Raw genomic sequence first — 16,403 nt, forward strand, 5'->3', positions numbered from 1 at the left:
TTTGACTTTCCTTTGCTGTCAGAGCAAATCAAGCTTTAATTCATATTGTATCGAGACAAGAACTGAGGATCACTTTTCGTGTTAAAGTTCCAAATCATTTTTGATACTCAGTCAGAGAACCACAACCACTGTCTGCTCACCGATTGGTCACAAAATGAAATCTTGGCCTGCACCAGTGACCACATCAACAAAACAACACTACCATCGCCTCAAGCATCTGTTTTCCTTCGTGGGAATTCTCAGCTTTTTATGTATTGCTGTTGAACGTCATTATAAAAGAAAAAGTTAACAGGACAAAGTGAGAGCCCCTGTATATATACATAATATGAACATTCAATCCATGGTTTGAATTCTTTTGAAAGGATTGGAAAAAAGGCAATGAGCAACTTGTCAAAAAATGCCCTGCAAATAAAAATTTTAAAAAAAGAGTAAAAGGGGATAAGAAAATTATATGAAACGTAGCCGTGGGGGATTATTAGGTGTTATCCAAAAATATGGAAAAATGTCCAGAAAGTCATAACTATATATTTAAAATTATGTTATGGAAAAAATACAAATAAAAATATATCCATATATATTCAAATTTTATACTTAGCACTTCCTTGAGGTCATTTCAGTGTTTTTTATTTTCCCAATTTTCGTGTAACTTTTTATTATTTTCTTGTTAATTTTTGGGACATTTCTTTGCCTTCTGTCAATGTTTTTGAGAGAAATCAAGACATTTTCCTCAGCTTTTAAATGGTTAACTTGTACCTGTAGAAAAAATAGTAGTAAAAACAAAAACGTTGCGTTGAGATTTTTGTTCCATGTATGTTCAAAAATGAACAAAGATTCCCTTTTCAGTTAGTTAACATTTGCAGCATCACAGTTACATCTGAAAATAGCAACAAAAAACACTAGATATGCATAAACTCCCTCTCCTATTTGGCATCTTTGACAAAAAAATGACTTGTGACAGATAATACTAACTGCAGCTCTTCAGTAAAGGTCAGTGATTCCATCAGTTTGACTCTGACCACCAAATAACCCTCCCTGTCTCTGCTTGGAAAATAACTTATGTATTAAGCTTGAGAAATTCATGCACCGTCTCTGTCCAGGAGGTGGAGACAGAGTCTTGTTTCTCCATCTCTTTCCGTTGAGTGTACTTACCACCACTTTCATGCAAAGTATTTAAAAGCACATTAATGGTTTGTCCACAAGCTGGCTGAACACTAGTCTTGTGTTTTTAAGTCTAATAGCAAAGATAATGAAAGCTCAGTCCAGGCAGAGTATCCCCATCTGCTGGTGTCACAGTGTCTCTGGTGCCGTTCATCAGATTCTGGTCTGATCGGGCCTGGGTCAGCTCCATGGGTCTGAGCGGTGCTTTAAATTGTAGTTCTGAAGCTCTATCTGGTCTTTGATCTGATTTATCAAAATCTGAGACAAGAGGATGCCAACCAGCTGCAGAGGAGAAAACAAAAAAGGGACAGCTCACTAGTTTGGCCTCGACTCTGTAAGGCTTGAAATGAGGGTGCATGAGTGTTGGTTAGTATGACGTGCACCATCTGTTACCTGCGGTATGGCCAGTCCCAGGGCGATGCCTCCCAGTAGAAACAAGTTACTGTGTATCCAATCCACCAGTTTGTCGATGCAGCCGTTGGTGTAGATGTGGTCCCCAGCTTCAACGAACTCTAACTGCTGCATGCCCTGGCCACACATGGTGTTGATAACCACCTGCTCAAGTACACATAAAAAACAAATACATGAATAAACATTCACAGGTAAAATATAGCATATTAAAAATAGAACAACAACAACAATCTCTCTGGATCAGAAATATTCTCCTTTTTATTAAACTGAAAAAAGAGAGTCTTTCTTTATGGTAGTAGATCATTTACAGTTCCACAGTATCTCAGAAAACTGACTTTTAGGACTCATCTTCACCATGTTATGTTACTCTGACATGAGTTGGGCCTGTTTGGCTTGTCTATATATTGTTTCTCTTGAGTTCTGTTAAAAGTGTAGTACGTACATAAATATGTATTCAAGCATTATCACTGATGGTTGAACAGACTATGTGAGTTACTCTTATTCTCTGTTGTTGTTTAGGAAAAGCTAACTCGGGGTAAACAATCAACAATTATACCCTTCCTTTTACAAAACATATGGTAGTGGTACATTTCTTCTCATATTTTTTTCTTAACTCTTTTTCTGTAAATTGTATTTACTTAGTTTCTATTAAATAATTTTTGCTTTGACTTTTTGTATCAATATTACTAATTCATTTTTTATTTTATCTTTATATACTCATTTATGTTTATTTCTATTTTCCATTATATATTTTATACTATTTTTTAATTACATCTATTTATTTATTTGAGAATAAAGTCTTTTAAACTAATATTTAATACCATTATTACAATCTCTTTATTTAATTTATTCATTTATCTTTTACTTAAATTAATTCTTATTTAATTTCTCTTAATTCTTTTTATCTCTTTTTTTAATTTATTTGATTGATTTATTTATTTTAAAAATGTTTCTTCTTCTTTCTCTTATTGATTTTATCTATTTTTATTTCTTTTAATTAAGTCTTTTTCAAATATAATTTTTATGAAGAAAGGAAGAAAGTGACCTCCTTTTTCGTCATGAGACAGCAGGAGAAGGGGACAGAACAGCGCTCTCTGCTGGGGTTTTCCGGCTTACAGTTGAAGTACATGTTCTGGGACCAGTCGGTGTACGTCACACCACCACAGCAGCCAAACTGGTGGTAAGAAAACATGTTAATTATGTGTATATATACTATGGCTCTGATGTTTACGATGACAAAATGAGCCACAGAATGTATGAAGCCTGTATCTGGACTCACTTACCTCTTTCTGACCAAAGTCAATGAGGTTTTGCAGATCAAGGTCCTCTCTGTAGTGGACGATGGCATTACTGACCATCTCTGTCACTCTAGCCCGAGCCTTGGCACAATATAAAAGCATTTACGAGTATGTACAAAAAGATGCATCATGAATACACATGAAGGTTTTATGTTATGTATCATAAAAATCAAAGTTTTCACATCACTGGAATTAAAAAGAAAGATGATTAACAGATGTGAAGTGAGTTTTTGTAAACGGTTTGATAACAAAAATAATAATCAGAATAAACCAGTCTGTCTTCCTGATGGCTGTATAGCATCAGATAATATCAGAAATCCAACTTTTGTATTAAGACACTCAATTCTAACAAACACAATTACATCTAATAACCCAACCTGAGAATAAAATCTGCTGCTCCTAAATTTATTCAAATGTTGCAGCAGTTACAGACAAAGTCCAGGAGAGGACAACAATCTTCACCATCAGAAGAGGACACATGAAGCAAAGTATTACAAAGAAATGAATAGATTTTTCAGTGTGCATCAGAATAATTGCATATTACTGTCAGTCCTCCATATTTTGTCTTATTACCTTATCAGAGAAGATGAAGCCCAGGATCCCAGCAGTCAGCTGGAGCAGAAAGATCACTGTCAGACAGATGCAGAACTGCAAAAGGAGGAAAAAGAGAGGGAGATGATGACAATACTGTAAAGACAAATCTTTTCAGGGTTAATTCCTCAGAGGACAGAGACTCCATGCAGACTCAGCTGTTATTAATTGCAGAAAAAGAAAGCAAAGGCTCTACGGGCTTAAAATAAAAATAAGTTGTAAACAGACTAATTTTGCAGTTTCTTATATTATTAGACTGCTTTAAAGAATACTTCAGCCCCCAAATTACCATTTTAATCACCCAGTGTTGAATTTGTGAGGAAAACCTTGTTTTTCTTATATGCCTCAGGCAGTTGTAGATCAGTAGATTCTACGTTCAGTAAGGTAAAATTACTATATTTGTCAGTGGAATCTGGCCATAAAGAGAGCATTGATAAGTTTCACTGTCTTTCCAGTACCCTGTCAGATAGGGCTGTCTGTTTGAGAAATAATGTAGGACTTGGATTATTATATATATAGTATTATTATATTAAGTTGTTTGAAAATTTCTATTAGGATGTTGTGATATATATATATATATATATATATATATATATATATATATATATATATATATATATATACATTATATAAGTTTAATATAATAATTGTCTTTAAAAAAGTATAAATATCATATGTCCAAGTACCAATAATACTACAATACTGTTGAGATCTGGCAGCTCATGCTGGCTGGGCTTGAATCAGACAACATTAATTTAACAGGATGTCTCTTTGCAGCGTTATATTGTAAGAGAAAATCATTTATGCAGAATGAAACCTGACTTACTGTCTGCAGAAGGCAGATGTTTTCTCGTAGTGAGCCCACACAGCCGCAGAAGGTGATGATGAACATGAGGATCCCCACGACCAACAGCATTATAGCCGGGTCCACTGACAGACATGCAAGTGCTGCCTCTGAGAAGAAGGACAGAAGGCGTCAAAGACTGATGTACACTGAGCAACTCTTTCTTTTTTTTTTTTTTTACGAAATGACAGAATTATGGCTTTCATTCATTTTTTCATTCATTCATTTATATTTGGTTTATTTGCTCATTTCAGTGTGTAATCTCCAAAACAATATCAAAAACCCATGACACACCTTTTCTCATAATCCTTGAACACATTCCACGAACAAACAGGAGCAGGAAAAAGAGTTCTTAAAATATTAATATAAACGTATAATACCTGCCCCTCTCTTACTAATAACAGAAGCTACTGTAAATACAGATAAAAATGGACCACCTTTCTATATTTATCATTCTTTTTTCCCCACAAATCATATTAAATTTAGCAATAACAACAGAAAGAATCAATTACAGTCTTCTTAACATTACTGTTACTTAGAAAGTCCATAATGTCCCATTACTTTTTGTTTTATACCTTCTTTTAAACTGAATAATATTTGAGCTGCATTATGCAGAGAATTCCAGTTTGACTCCATAAACATGAAACACACATCTGCTTTAATATAGTGTGTGCGTACTGACTTTTGAAAGATCCTCGTTGTTGGATCCTAATATGAACAACCTTCGTAGATTTTTTGCGTAATAATCCGTTTCTGGCTTTAAACATGACAAATAATGTTTTTAAATCAACTAAAACTTTAAATTTCAACACACGTGAGCTGATAAACAGTGTCTGACATTCACCTTGTTAATAAGTCTTATCGCTCTTTTCTGTAACACATACAAAGGTTAAGTATCAGTCATATGTGTGTTGCCCCACACCTTGGTTAAACAACATTAACAGGAAACATTTCTGAAAGTGTACTCTCAAGCATCTTTCTCTCGCTCTGTCAGTATTCATAATGTTAGAAATGGATTTATGGTCCTTTGCTGCGTTTAATTTCCTTTATAAAATTATGAACAGCACAGATTTGGATGTTGTTTTCCCCATTTTTTTTTACTCGTGTTGTTTGAAGAAAAGCCAAAAAGCACTCAATACTGCTGCTATCTCAAACTATCCTCAGTGAAGGATCATTTACCTGCATGCTTCATCATGCGGGCATACACACCGATTCCCACCATCACCAGGGAGATTATCTGAGGGGGACACAGAGAAAAAGGATCTCTTTAAACTTAGTGCATCTTGAAACATCATAATGAAGCATGCAGAGGAGAAACCACAGAGCTCAGCAGGTGAAGAATCATTTGTATGTTTGTACTTGTCCGGGGAGTGGCACCACTCACCAGAAAACAATCAGGGATAAATGAGTCACGGACGAGGCTGTACTAATAGAATTAAAGCTAATTTTCTTAAAATACACTCAAGAAGAGCTTGTACTTTTTTTAGACCAACCAACATTTTCATTACAAATGCTGATAAGGAGGTTCTGCTCTCCACTCTCCTTCCATTTGACTAAATCGACCTGGCAGCAATCTGTACCTTTCCCTAAAAAAAAATAAATAAAGAGCCTTTTACTCAGAGCTCCTCTCTCAGTCTCGATAGAATAATAGGAAGCCCTCAGGAACACTTTTCCCACCCCGAATGAAATGGATCCAGTTTCAACAGGCATTGCTGTTTCTCCAGGTGGGAGGGCAAAGTTAGATATTTCTGCCCCCTTTTTGTACAGATTTAGTTTCAGAGCGAAAAAAACCAGACATGACACCTGAAGAAAACGGGCTGTTTGTTTGCAATAAGTCTAATAAAATTGTAAGTGATCACTAAATTAGATTAAAGTTGACTTTTTCTGGAGTTTCTTACAATTTCAGAGAAACTAGACTTGAAAAGAAGCATGCATTTTTATCTTTGGTGTGTCCCGTGCAGAGCCCATTTTAGCCAGAGGCAACAGAAATGACAACAACACATTCCACGTCGAAGAGCTTCAAGTTATTACACAGCCTTATCCTGTTAGTACATGGCCAGAAGACATGAACACGGCTGATACATTCTTACAGGTTTGTTTGAAAGGCTAAAAATGTAGAAGGAAATGGGTAAAAAAAAAATCCCTTCAGGCTTTTTCTCAGATATTAGCATGTAAAGAAGCACTTCGAACTTTTTGTCTGTTAGTGTTCTCAGTAGATTTGCATGTTTAAACTCGTTCTTGTCATTTCTGCTGCATGTTTTTTGCTCGACCAGCAACAGAAAAGTCTCAACTAAACCCCTGCAAGTTTAATCTGCAACCACAGCTCTGCTTTAAAAATGCTGAAAGCCAGAAATCTCCTTATGTTACAGCCCCTGAGCACCCGAAAACCACTGTTATGAACTTTGGTTTGTTCACAACCCACTGCAGATACTTTCAACTGACTTCTTTGCTTTAAAATAATCCGTTCAAACAATTATTAACATCTTATTGTGGGAGACAAAAGGCCATATTTAGGCAGTATATAGCTGGTGATGCACTTAATGCAATCACCTGCTGTGTTCGTTTCAAAGGGAAAAATAAAACCTTTCATTTAGTGTGAAATCTGCTACACGGTGAGCATGTTTCTCCCTGTCAACAGGCAGATTTGAGTGAGAAGTGGAGACCCACTTTTGCACGGCTCTATCAGCATATGAATCAGTGAAAGTTTGTGTTTCTTGGCAACTAAGTACGTCATGAAAGGAACTAGTCTGACATGAAACCACAGCAGTTTCAGTGACTGAGTGTAGGTGTTTTAAGAATTGTTCATAAAATTGTTTGGGTCAAACATTTATGTAGTGTCTTACTATCAATATTGTATGGTTTTTGCTTATTCTATTTACTTTCAGATCCATTTTTGCCACTTCCATATGTTCTGTTTTTGCTTCTTTAATCAAACTGTAAAGCACTTTGAATTGCATTTGATTTGTTTGAAAGGTACTACACGAATGAAATTTGATTTATTGATCGAAACAAGCTCCAAATTCCCTCTAAAAAACTTTGTCTCTGAACAGTGGCTGTGCAATAAACAGCTGGTTCAGTTGTGTTACCCCTCTTTTTTTCCACCCCTGGACACTGTTTCACTTTTCATAAAACACCAAAGTTAATGAGCAACCAGCTCAAACAAATAAAGCAGTGGATACTTCAACAGACAAATACTCACACTTTTAGGTTAATTAAAAGCAGAAAACACAGTAAGTCTAACATAGTTGGAGCCTGAAAGCCTGAGAAACATCATTTAACTCTTATTTCCTGATTAATTTCTCTTAAAATACCAGGGAGAAAATCTGTTTTGCAAAGAAACAATGATTAACCTGCACACAAAGAAAAGTAAACACGGTCTTTTTGTCCCACTGTGCTCAATAAGCATAAGAAACACTCACCCAAAATATAAAATTAAACACGAACAGAAGGTACTTTACAACTGGACTGACAGGGGAGTAGTCCTCGCCAGCTCCAGGTGCGCCCCCGCGTCTTCCTCCTGCCATGGTGACAACAAGTATCCGAGCTGTTCTCCAAGTTTGCGCACAAATCACATATCAACTATATGAAAAGTTTCCGTAAGTTAAGCAAACGAGCCCACAGCCCAATGATGATGAACAGCTGCTAATTTTCCTCTAAAACTTGATCCAACACGTACAGTTACAGTGAGTGACGTTAGCTGCGGGCGGCTGTCTGGGCAGCACTGACTGGGCGTGTAAAACCTGAGGGGTGTTAACTATGCGTGTCTCAAGCCTTTAACAGTGATCATACGACACAACCTGGGGGGGAAAAGGGTCCACGGTTGACCCCATGTATCTAGAGCAAAATCAGGAACAGTTTTCTAATTTATGTATGAATAATTCAATGAAAATGCATGTATTTCTACTGCACTGTAAAAAAAAAAAATCCATAAAATCAACAGCAAAGATCTGTAAAATCATTGCATCATAAACAGAAAAACAATGCAACAGTGTTCAGTTTACACTAATATTTTGTAAAGCACTGAACCAAATAAAACTTAATTTAGATTTTACAGAAAGTAAAAATGGGTATTTTTTTTACAGGCAGAAAGTATAGTACATAATACAAATTCACAGATAGCCTACAAATGGATTTTACTATGGGTTTTAAAAAGTGTTACATTTGAATGTTCCTTAAAACTTGAACTTTCCTATTCATTTTCATTTTTAATGAATGAAAATGTTTTGTAGCACAAATATTATTAAAAAAAATATTAATATTATTAAATTACCTGCCATTAACAGCTATTTGAAATTGAAAGGGAAAAAAAGTGATTTTCTAATGTGCAGATTTTCAATCATTAATTTAATCACATGAAAAACTGTCTTAAAAAACACTTCAGTCCAGATTTACCTTAGTTTATCATTTAGTAGTGGTCTTGTCTATTTGTTTTTGTTTTGTCTTTTGGTGTTATTCAATCCTTATTTATTTTATGTTTGTATTCTTTCATTTTCTTATTTTTCCCTCTTTCTCTCTCTTGTCTGGTGTTGTACCGCAAAGACTGACAAATATGTGCCATACTGGCTATACTGGCAAAAGTTCTATTTCCAGTATGCACACACAACCACCTGTCTGTTGTGACATGTATAATTTGCTTTGGGGATTGACAGATTATCGGCCTGGCCGATTATTGGGGCAAATATTTGGTATTTTGGTGATTACTTGTATCGGCACTTTATTTTGATGATCGCTGATAAAATTAACTCAATAAAAAGTGCAAAGAAAGTGTCAGCATGGGAGGAACTATTTTTATTTATTCTTTTTTTAAATTTGAATTTTCACTTGACTTAGTAAAAAAAATAAGTCATATATATATATATATATATATATATATATATATATATATATATATATATATATATGTATCATGTTTCAGTTTTCTAAATATTGGCAGACAGATCTTTAATTTTTATTGTAAATGCATATTAGTTCCAAATATCGGTTATCTGTCTCATTAACAACTAATAATCGGCATTAGTTTTTAAAAAACAAACTCAGTTTACCCCTAACTTGTCTCATGTCCTATTTTATTTTCCGTATTTTCACTTAATTTTTCGTCACAATGACATCTTCGCTTTGAATACAATATAATTAAACAAACACATTTTGTATATTATCATTAAACAAACTAAAATAAATAAATATCTTTGAACGTCCCGGCTTTTATTTTGAAGGAACGCTCACCCGATACGAAAATTTTCACAACATCCGCTTTAACCGGAAGGTCTGTGTATGTTTCACTGCTCTACGATGTGAATGCGAAAGTGGCATTTTGTTCAGTATTTTGACTTTTTTAAACTGAGCAATGGCGTGGAAAAGCAAAGGTATTGTCAATTATTCATCTAGTTATATGCTAGCATTCGCAACTAGTCATTTTTACCCATTAATAGTTACTAATAGTTATTAAGCTAACGTTAGCTAATCCTCTGGACATGGAGTTGTTATTACATCGTGTGTAAATGGTCATTTAAGCTTCCGTAGGAAAAAAGTACTTACTCATTAATGCGGTGCGGTTGTCTCTAACGTCATTTGTAGGTTCCCCCCTTCCTCCGGCCTCACTGAATCTCCTCGTCCCGCCGGTGAGGCTAATGTCTGCCTTCATGTGGAGAGTGGTGGAGCAGCACAGTGTGATGCAGTACGGGAAGCTGGCGGACTTCATCAGTCTGGCGGCAGAGATCGTCCCGGAGCTGCTGAGTCCAAGTCAGAGAGCCGAGCTCATCCTGGGCCTCAGAGCAAGGGTGAGGAGTTACTCTGAGCTGAGATCTGTCTCTTTATCAAACTTAGCAAATTTGTATTGACATTTGACAGTTAAGTACTGTGCAGTGAAACTCAACTTGCGTCCCGTGGGCCAAACCTGGCCCCCCAACCATTCAATAGTTCACGATAAAATTAAAATGATTCACTCAGGGAATTGTTGCTATACTTTTAGTTGAAAGAGTGCATAAAACAGCATCATTGTAGAGCTTGTTCATTTAAAAAAGCCATTGGAGAATCCTTTGCAACCCCCTGACAGAGGCCATAGTTAAGCCCCTTATGTCCTCAAATCTTACACACATCCAAAAATCCTAGAAACATCCTAAAATCTTAGAAACTTAAAATCTTAAAAAAAAAAGTTCTAAAATCCTAGAAACGTGTATGGTGCTCCTGTGATTGGCCCCTGGTCTCCCTGGTTTAATGTAAGAACAATCACGTTATTCCAAGATTGTGAAAGTCATGACTCATTAGGAACATTATTACCCATTTTACTACTTACCATTTACAGTTATTACTGTTTTTGTAATGATCTTACTTTTAACGTTAGTATGTGTCTTGTTATTGTTATATGTACATGTAAAAATACTGTGGTCTTGTCCAGTTGTGGAATCTCAAATTTAGATACTTGTGCTCAAAGTATTTTAATGTCATGTTACTTTCTACTTCACCACACTTCAGAGGGAAATATTGTACTCTTAAATTTACTACAATTATTTGATAACTTTAATTACAGGTTGCTGTAAAATTTTTGAACAGAAAATATAAAAACACGTACAAGAGAAACTGGAACTTGAATTAAAATTAATTGACAGAAAGTAAATTGGTGACTATATTAATGAACATTTTCAATGCAAAACATTTCATTGTTCCAGCTCTCAAATATGAGGACTTGGTGCTTTTCTTTTTAATTATTTCAAAACAACTGATAATTTAAATTGAATTCATTTTTAGTACTTAATAGTGATTTTCATACTTAAAGTAGATTTTACTGATTCTATTTATATACTTTTACTTAAGTAACATTTGCAATGCAGGACCTTTACTTGTAACTGAGTGTTTCTACAGTGTGGTATTAGGACTTCCACTTTAGTAAAGTGTGTAAATACTTTTCTCACCACTGGTCTTATCATAATATAAAATCAATATTTTCCCTGCCGTGTCATGCTCTTTTGCGTTACCTGTCTCCCACCTTTGCCTCGCTGCAGCTGGTTCTGGAGCTGTGTCGTGGTGATGGTGTCGCCAACCTGCAGACCATTCAGAGCCACCTGGATAAGATCCACACCTGCAGCGCTGAACTGAGCTCCATTGATCAGATGGTGGGTTTTTAAAGACGATTCAGAGCTACGCAAAACATTGAGAGCACATGTACATTTAGAAATCCAGAAAGGTTCAATGCCATTACTATTGTAACTAATGTAACATGTTTCTCATTTCAAATTTGATAGCAAAGTAATTGAAACTTAACTTTATTGCTGTCCATTTCTGCAGGCCAGTGGCGATATACTGAAGACTTCTTACACCAACTTTGCCAGCCTGGTTCAAAACCTTTTGAATGTTCCTTTAGAAAAGGAGATCTTCTTCCAGGTGAGTCTGACTGTTAGAAATTCATCTCAGAGATTGAGGGGAGGGAAGCCACACAGAGCTTCTTTTATGATGACCAAAGACATGAATAAGATACCTACCGTCTCTGTGTCTCAGACAGCGGTGATGTGTTGATAATTTAAATCCAAAATGCTTTTGTAGGAAGGTTTCCCTGCAAACTACGGTTCTAACTACGACCAAAGACTGCAGCAGCTGGTGACTGAGTTCCTGTCCCGGCTGGAGCAGCTACTGCCCGTACCAGACCTGCAACAGGTACTGTTGTTTTTCAGTGTGAAATATGTTTGTTGATCTGATTGCATTATCCTTTAAACCCCCCTAAAAAACAATAATTATTACCCTGCAAAGGTGCTGAGTTTTTTTTATTATCATTAGTTTTATTTGTTTAGTTTTTCTCATTCTACGTATACTATTGTTCCATACATCCCTGTTTTATGGTTCAATAAAAGTAGGTTCTATTATCCTCCTTTTAATATTTATTTTTTAATATTTATCTATTTCTATTTTGTATCTATTTTATTTATACAAACAAATACATATTCTTACTTGTTTTCTATTTTTTTTATATTTATATTTATTCTATTTTATTTATTTTTAATTATCTTATTTATTTTGTATCACTTATTTAACTATATTTTAATATGGATGTATGTGTGCATATATGTAGATGTGGGTGAAAGATGTACGCAAATACGTAAATGTATTTTCAAACAGTGTATATGCATGTATATAAATATATAGGGACATTTTATTTTATATTACTGAATAATATAAGTTCTCAATATATTTTCTGGTTTAAAAAGGAGAAAACAACAACAAAAAGAGGAGCATTGATGTAATGCTCATTTAAATGTCATGACTATATGCAAAACTCTGAAAAAAAAGTGCAAATTTTGAGCCACTACATTAAACAATTTCACAGATTTTTTTTCTTCTTTTTGTGCGCTTCCTTCAAAGTTTATACGTCTACAGTACAACTCTAGCTTCCCCTGCCAACCTGCATCTCTGTGGTCTCTCTGTGTCTCAGACAGCAGCATGGCTCACTGAAATGACATCTGTGTCAGAGGAATTTGGACTGCATCTGTCTGAACCCTTTGCCCTGAAGACTCTGCTGCTTCAGCACAGACAGATGGGGACTCTGAACTCAGGTTAGTTAGACAGAAAAGACAAAAGGAAAACAGTTTTGAATGTAGTTTAAAATCAAGGCTTGAAGATTTTTAACAGGATTTTGCACTCCTATCACGACAACAAGAGATTCGAATGTGTAAAACTTGAAATGTCCTCTTCTACAGCTCCTTCTAGCAGCGAGGAAGATATGCTTTTGTCCACTCTGGCCCTTCCTGCTCAAACAGGAGTGGAGAGGCTCACTGATCCTTACAGTGAGGATGATGATTATGACAATGAAGAAGACACCCTGGGATTGGAGGATTTAGAGGAAGATTCAAGTGAAAGCTCAGACGTTACTGAAGATGATTGGTTGCCAAAAAAGGAATCAGGTCAGACAAAATCAGTTGCAATTGCAGATCAGAATCAGTCCAGAATCTAATTTTACTAACGTCCTGTATTTCATGCTGCTTTCAGGTCCTCTGTCACGTTTATTCATCTGCCCTCAGTGCTCATTCGCTCACCGCCTAAAGAGAAAGGTCCAAGAGCACATGCAGAGCGAGCACCATGAGAAAGCTCCGAAAAAGCTGTCTGTGAAAAAAGCCAGAGCAAAGACTCAGCAGAAAAGTAAAGACTTGAACGGCGAAAAAAAGACAGTAGAAGGCGACTCGGAGAAAAAAAGGAAACCCAAACAAAAAGACGGTGTAGAAAAAAAGCGGGAACGTAAGCAGAAGAAGGACAATTTGGAAAACAAGCAGCGACGTAGGCGGAAAGAGCCCACGGGGGAAGACAAGAGGTTTCTGAGCATGCGGCCGGTCAACAAAAACTTCACTGAGGAAGAAACCAAATGCCAGAAGTGTGAAAAGATTTTTGAACTTCCAAATCAGCTGAAGGCCCATATGAAGCTCCACTTCTTCCCGTACAGCTGCATGCAGTGTGAGAAAGGATTCACCAGCCTGTCGGGGTATTATCAGCACCAGAGACTCCACAAGAAAGGACGGATATTCGCCTGCAGCCAGTGCAACAAGGGATTCCTGTGCAACTACTCGCTCAAGCAACACGAACGCCTGCACGAAGGCCCGTCCAACCTGTGCACCATCTGCGGGAAAAGCTTCAGCAAATCAGGAATCACAAGACACATGCAGATGCACAAAGGCGAGAAGAATTACTTGTGCACCACATGTGGGAAGTCGTTTTTGTCCTCCGGGGAGCTGCTGCTGCACAACCGGACTCACACGGGCGAGATGCCGTACACCTGCACGCACTGCGGGAAGGGTTTCTCCTGCAAGAGTCACCTGATAGTCCACACACGTTCTCACACGGGGGAGCGTCCGTACCTGTGCTCGGAGTGCCCAAAGCGTTTCCTCACACTGAACTGCCTCAAGAGACACACGCTCAGCCACAACGGGGTGAAACCTTTTAAGTGTCCGAACTGTGAGAGAGAATTCTCCCAGCAGGGGAATCTGAAGAGACACCTGGCAACTCACAAACCTGACACTTAATGTGAAGCTGTTAGAAAGCAGAATGTAGTTGTAAATAAAATAATGCATTGTCATGTTTTTGAAACCTGTGTAAACCCAAAATTTACATTTTTTAAAAATAACAAACATTTATGTTGATAAAACAGTTATTATTGAGTTATTTTTTTATGTAACATCTGGGAATTAAATGGTTCATATTTGGTAACCAAACTAATTCATTTTAGCAGCTGTTAAGCAGCACCAACAATTTTGTTTTTGCTCCCATTTTTCACAGGTTTAATTTAAAGATTTAAGACCTTTTTAACTGATAATTTACACTCAGATTTTGGTTGCAATTTTTGAAAAAAAAAAAAACTGTGTTAGTGAGCTCTTGTCCTTTTCAAAGACATCCATCCAGCTGACAGGTGTGGCATTCAGACATGCTGATCAATTATTGTGACGAAGCCGAGGCACACCTGTGGAGTAACGATGCTGTTTAATCAGCATCTTGATAAGTCACACCTGTCAGGGGTATGAAGTATTTAGGAAAAGGAGAAGTGCTCACTAACATGGGTTTTAACACATTTACAACCAAAATGTACGAGAAATAAATCTTTTGTGTGCATTAAAAAGTGTTAGATCTTAAACGTAGAAATTATATAAAAAGATTAAAGGCGGAAGCACAACACTCATCTGGTAGAACTGTAAGTTTTGGGGTCCCCTAAGCGAGGGCCACTTTTTTCCCTATTATTTATGAATAGCATTTTAAAAAAGTCTGTCCATCTGAGTTGTTTATCTATGCTTCAGCTGCTCTCGTGTCTCATAAAGATGCAACAGTTATAGAAAAGTATCGTTAGGCTGTTTAGTAACTCTACTTTTAAGAAAAACAGAGGTCATCTTTTTTGGACCCAGAATAAAACTAGAAAGATACCCTAGAAACCTTTAAGGAGAGACCATTATTTTTGCTAAGAAAACAGTAATTGTTGAGGCTTTACAATAGATAAACATCAGGAGATGCCATGACTGGGAATCCTGATTAAAAATGCCAAAAGTCAAACTTCTTGGTAAGAAAATAAGAGTTGTAGTATAGATTGACACTAAAGACATGAGCTGGAGCATTAGTTTGTCATATTGACTATGCTGCCAACTCCTGGTGTAATAGTAGATCACAGTGCATTACAATAAACTCCAGAGTGCCCACAACAAGTTAACAAAGGTTGTGTTAAAGTTTCCGCCTCTACCTATCACTAAAAGTGCTTTTAGTCACTGACAAGCTCAGACTGTTATTCTAAGTGTCTAAGTCTCAGTCTTTACGAACTGTGCAGCTATTTACCAACTTTAGATTATTGAATAAAAAATTAGTGGAAGATTATTGTACCTTGATTGTGGAGTGTCAGCACTGGTCTACCCAGACACAGCGAGGAGAAAATGACCTGGAATACAAACGTGAAAGCGAAGTGAAAAACACAGCTGTAGGAAATGCAATTTATTTGCAATTTTTTAATAACATCATTCCTCAGATAAAAATGCAATGTTACAGGAATATACATCAGATATTAATTTAAAACTTGCTTTCAAGGGACCATACAGTCTAAATATACTTTTTCCTTTTTTTATTTACTGGTAGCGTGCGTTATAAGCAAGACAGACTCTGTCACCAATGACAGACTGACAAGTTACAGATACAAACTGTACATTACGTATTTACAAATCAACTTTTTGTTTGGTTTTTTCGTTTCACTTTTTATTGAAAATAGGAGTAGAAAAAGTGATTGAATTAATATTCTGATTTATTTCATTTGTATTCTTTCCCTTTCTAAAATGTAAAATGAAGTGAATGAACAAAAAAAATTAAAGAACTCTCCTTTAGAAAAAAAGAAAGAGAAGCAGAAGAAGAAGAAGAAGAAAATAAAAGGGAGTGTCAACTGTGAGACCGTGCAGTCATCACATAGGAGACAAATGGTAACCGAGGAAACCAAATGATGTTGGGCCGGTGTCACCTAGCAACCTCAGAACCAATGGAATCCCTCGCAGCTGAGGGGGGAGTGGCTTATGTTAAAGAACTGTTACAAAATGACCACCTGCCTCCAAAGCTACCGCAAGTACAATAACACACTCTAGTTCATTTTTTTGACCATAAATAGT

General features: G+C 36.3%; 2 protein-coding genes across 4 annotated transcripts; one reads left to right on the forward strand and one right to left on the reverse strand.

The window, feature by feature from the left end:
- On the reverse strand, nt 1-9,955 carry tspan33a (tetraspanin 33a). Of its 3 annotated transcripts, none has more exons than XM_088072789.1 (8): nt 9,838-9,955; nt 5,482-5,539; nt 4,285-4,412; nt 3,441-3,515; nt 2,853-2,948; nt 2,615-2,743; nt 1,552-1,713; nt 1-1,440 (listed from the first exon to the last, which is right to left on the reverse strand). In XM_088072789.1, exons 2-8 carry the CDS (start codon nt 5,522-5,524, stop codon nt 1,339-1,341), a joined length of 735 nt encoding a protein of 244 aa, XP_087928915.1. In that variant the 5' UTR covers nt 5,525-5,539; nt 9,838-9,955; the 3' UTR covers nt 1-1,338. The 3 variants fall into 3 exon arrangements, with proteins under 3 accessions (XP_087928915.1, XP_087928913.1, XP_087928914.1); XM_088072787.1 differs by lacking the exon at nt 9,838-9,955 and adding an exon at nt 7,722-8,023; XM_088072788.1 differs by lacking the exon at nt 9,838-9,955 and adding an exon at nt 7,773-8,022.
- LOC121961438 (uncharacterized) lies at nt 9,527-14,422 on the forward strand. Its single transcript, XM_042511427.2, has 8 exons — nt 9,527-9,665; nt 9,877-10,079; nt 11,301-11,411; nt 11,584-11,679; nt 11,839-11,949; nt 12,722-12,842; nt 12,987-13,190; nt 13,276-14,422. Exons 1-8 carry the CDS (start codon nt 9,647-9,649, stop codon nt 14,298-14,300), a joined length of 1,890 nt encoding a protein of 629 aa, XP_042367361.2. The 5' UTR covers nt 9,527-9,646; the 3' UTR covers nt 14,301-14,422.
- Nucleotides 14,423-16,403: the final 1,981 nt, after the last annotated feature.

Source organism: Plectropomus leopardus, chromosome 22 (genome assembly GCF_026936395.1).
Source record: "Plectropomus leopardus strain MGB_pleo_1.0 chromosome 22, ASM2693639v1, whole genome shotgun sequence".
Taxonomy (NCBI): domain Eukaryota; kingdom Metazoa; phylum Chordata; class Actinopteri; order Perciformes; family Serranidae; genus Plectropomus; species Plectropomus leopardus.

What these genes read in the sequence shown, in the direction of transcription:
- tspan33a (XM_088072787.1), bottom strand. Translation starts at nt 7,826, where the DNA reads ATGGCAGGAGGAAGACGCGGGGGCGCACCTGGAGCTGGCGAGGACTAC. An exon ending in TGTTTAATTTTATATTTTGG is followed by an intron (nt 5,540 to 7,721) that starts GTGAGTGTTTCT and finishes TGTCCCCCTCAG; the next exon opens with ATAATCTCCCTGGTGATGGT. An exon ending in GCTTCATCTTCTCTGATAAG is followed by an intron (nt 2,949 to 3,440) that starts GTAATAAGACAA and finishes TATTGTGCCAAG; the next exon opens with GCTCGGGCTAGAGTGACAGA.
- LOC121961438 (XM_042511427.2), top strand. An exon ending in AAAAGGAGATCTTCTTCCAG is followed by an intron (nt 11,680 to 11,838) that starts GTGAGTCTGACT and finishes ATGCTTTTGTAG; the next exon opens with GAAGGTTTCCCTGCAAACTA. An exon ending in GTTGCCAAAAAAGGAATCAG is followed by an intron (nt 13,191 to 13,275) that starts GTCAGACAAAAT and finishes TGCTGCTTTCAG; the next exon opens with GTCCTCTGTCACGTTTATTC.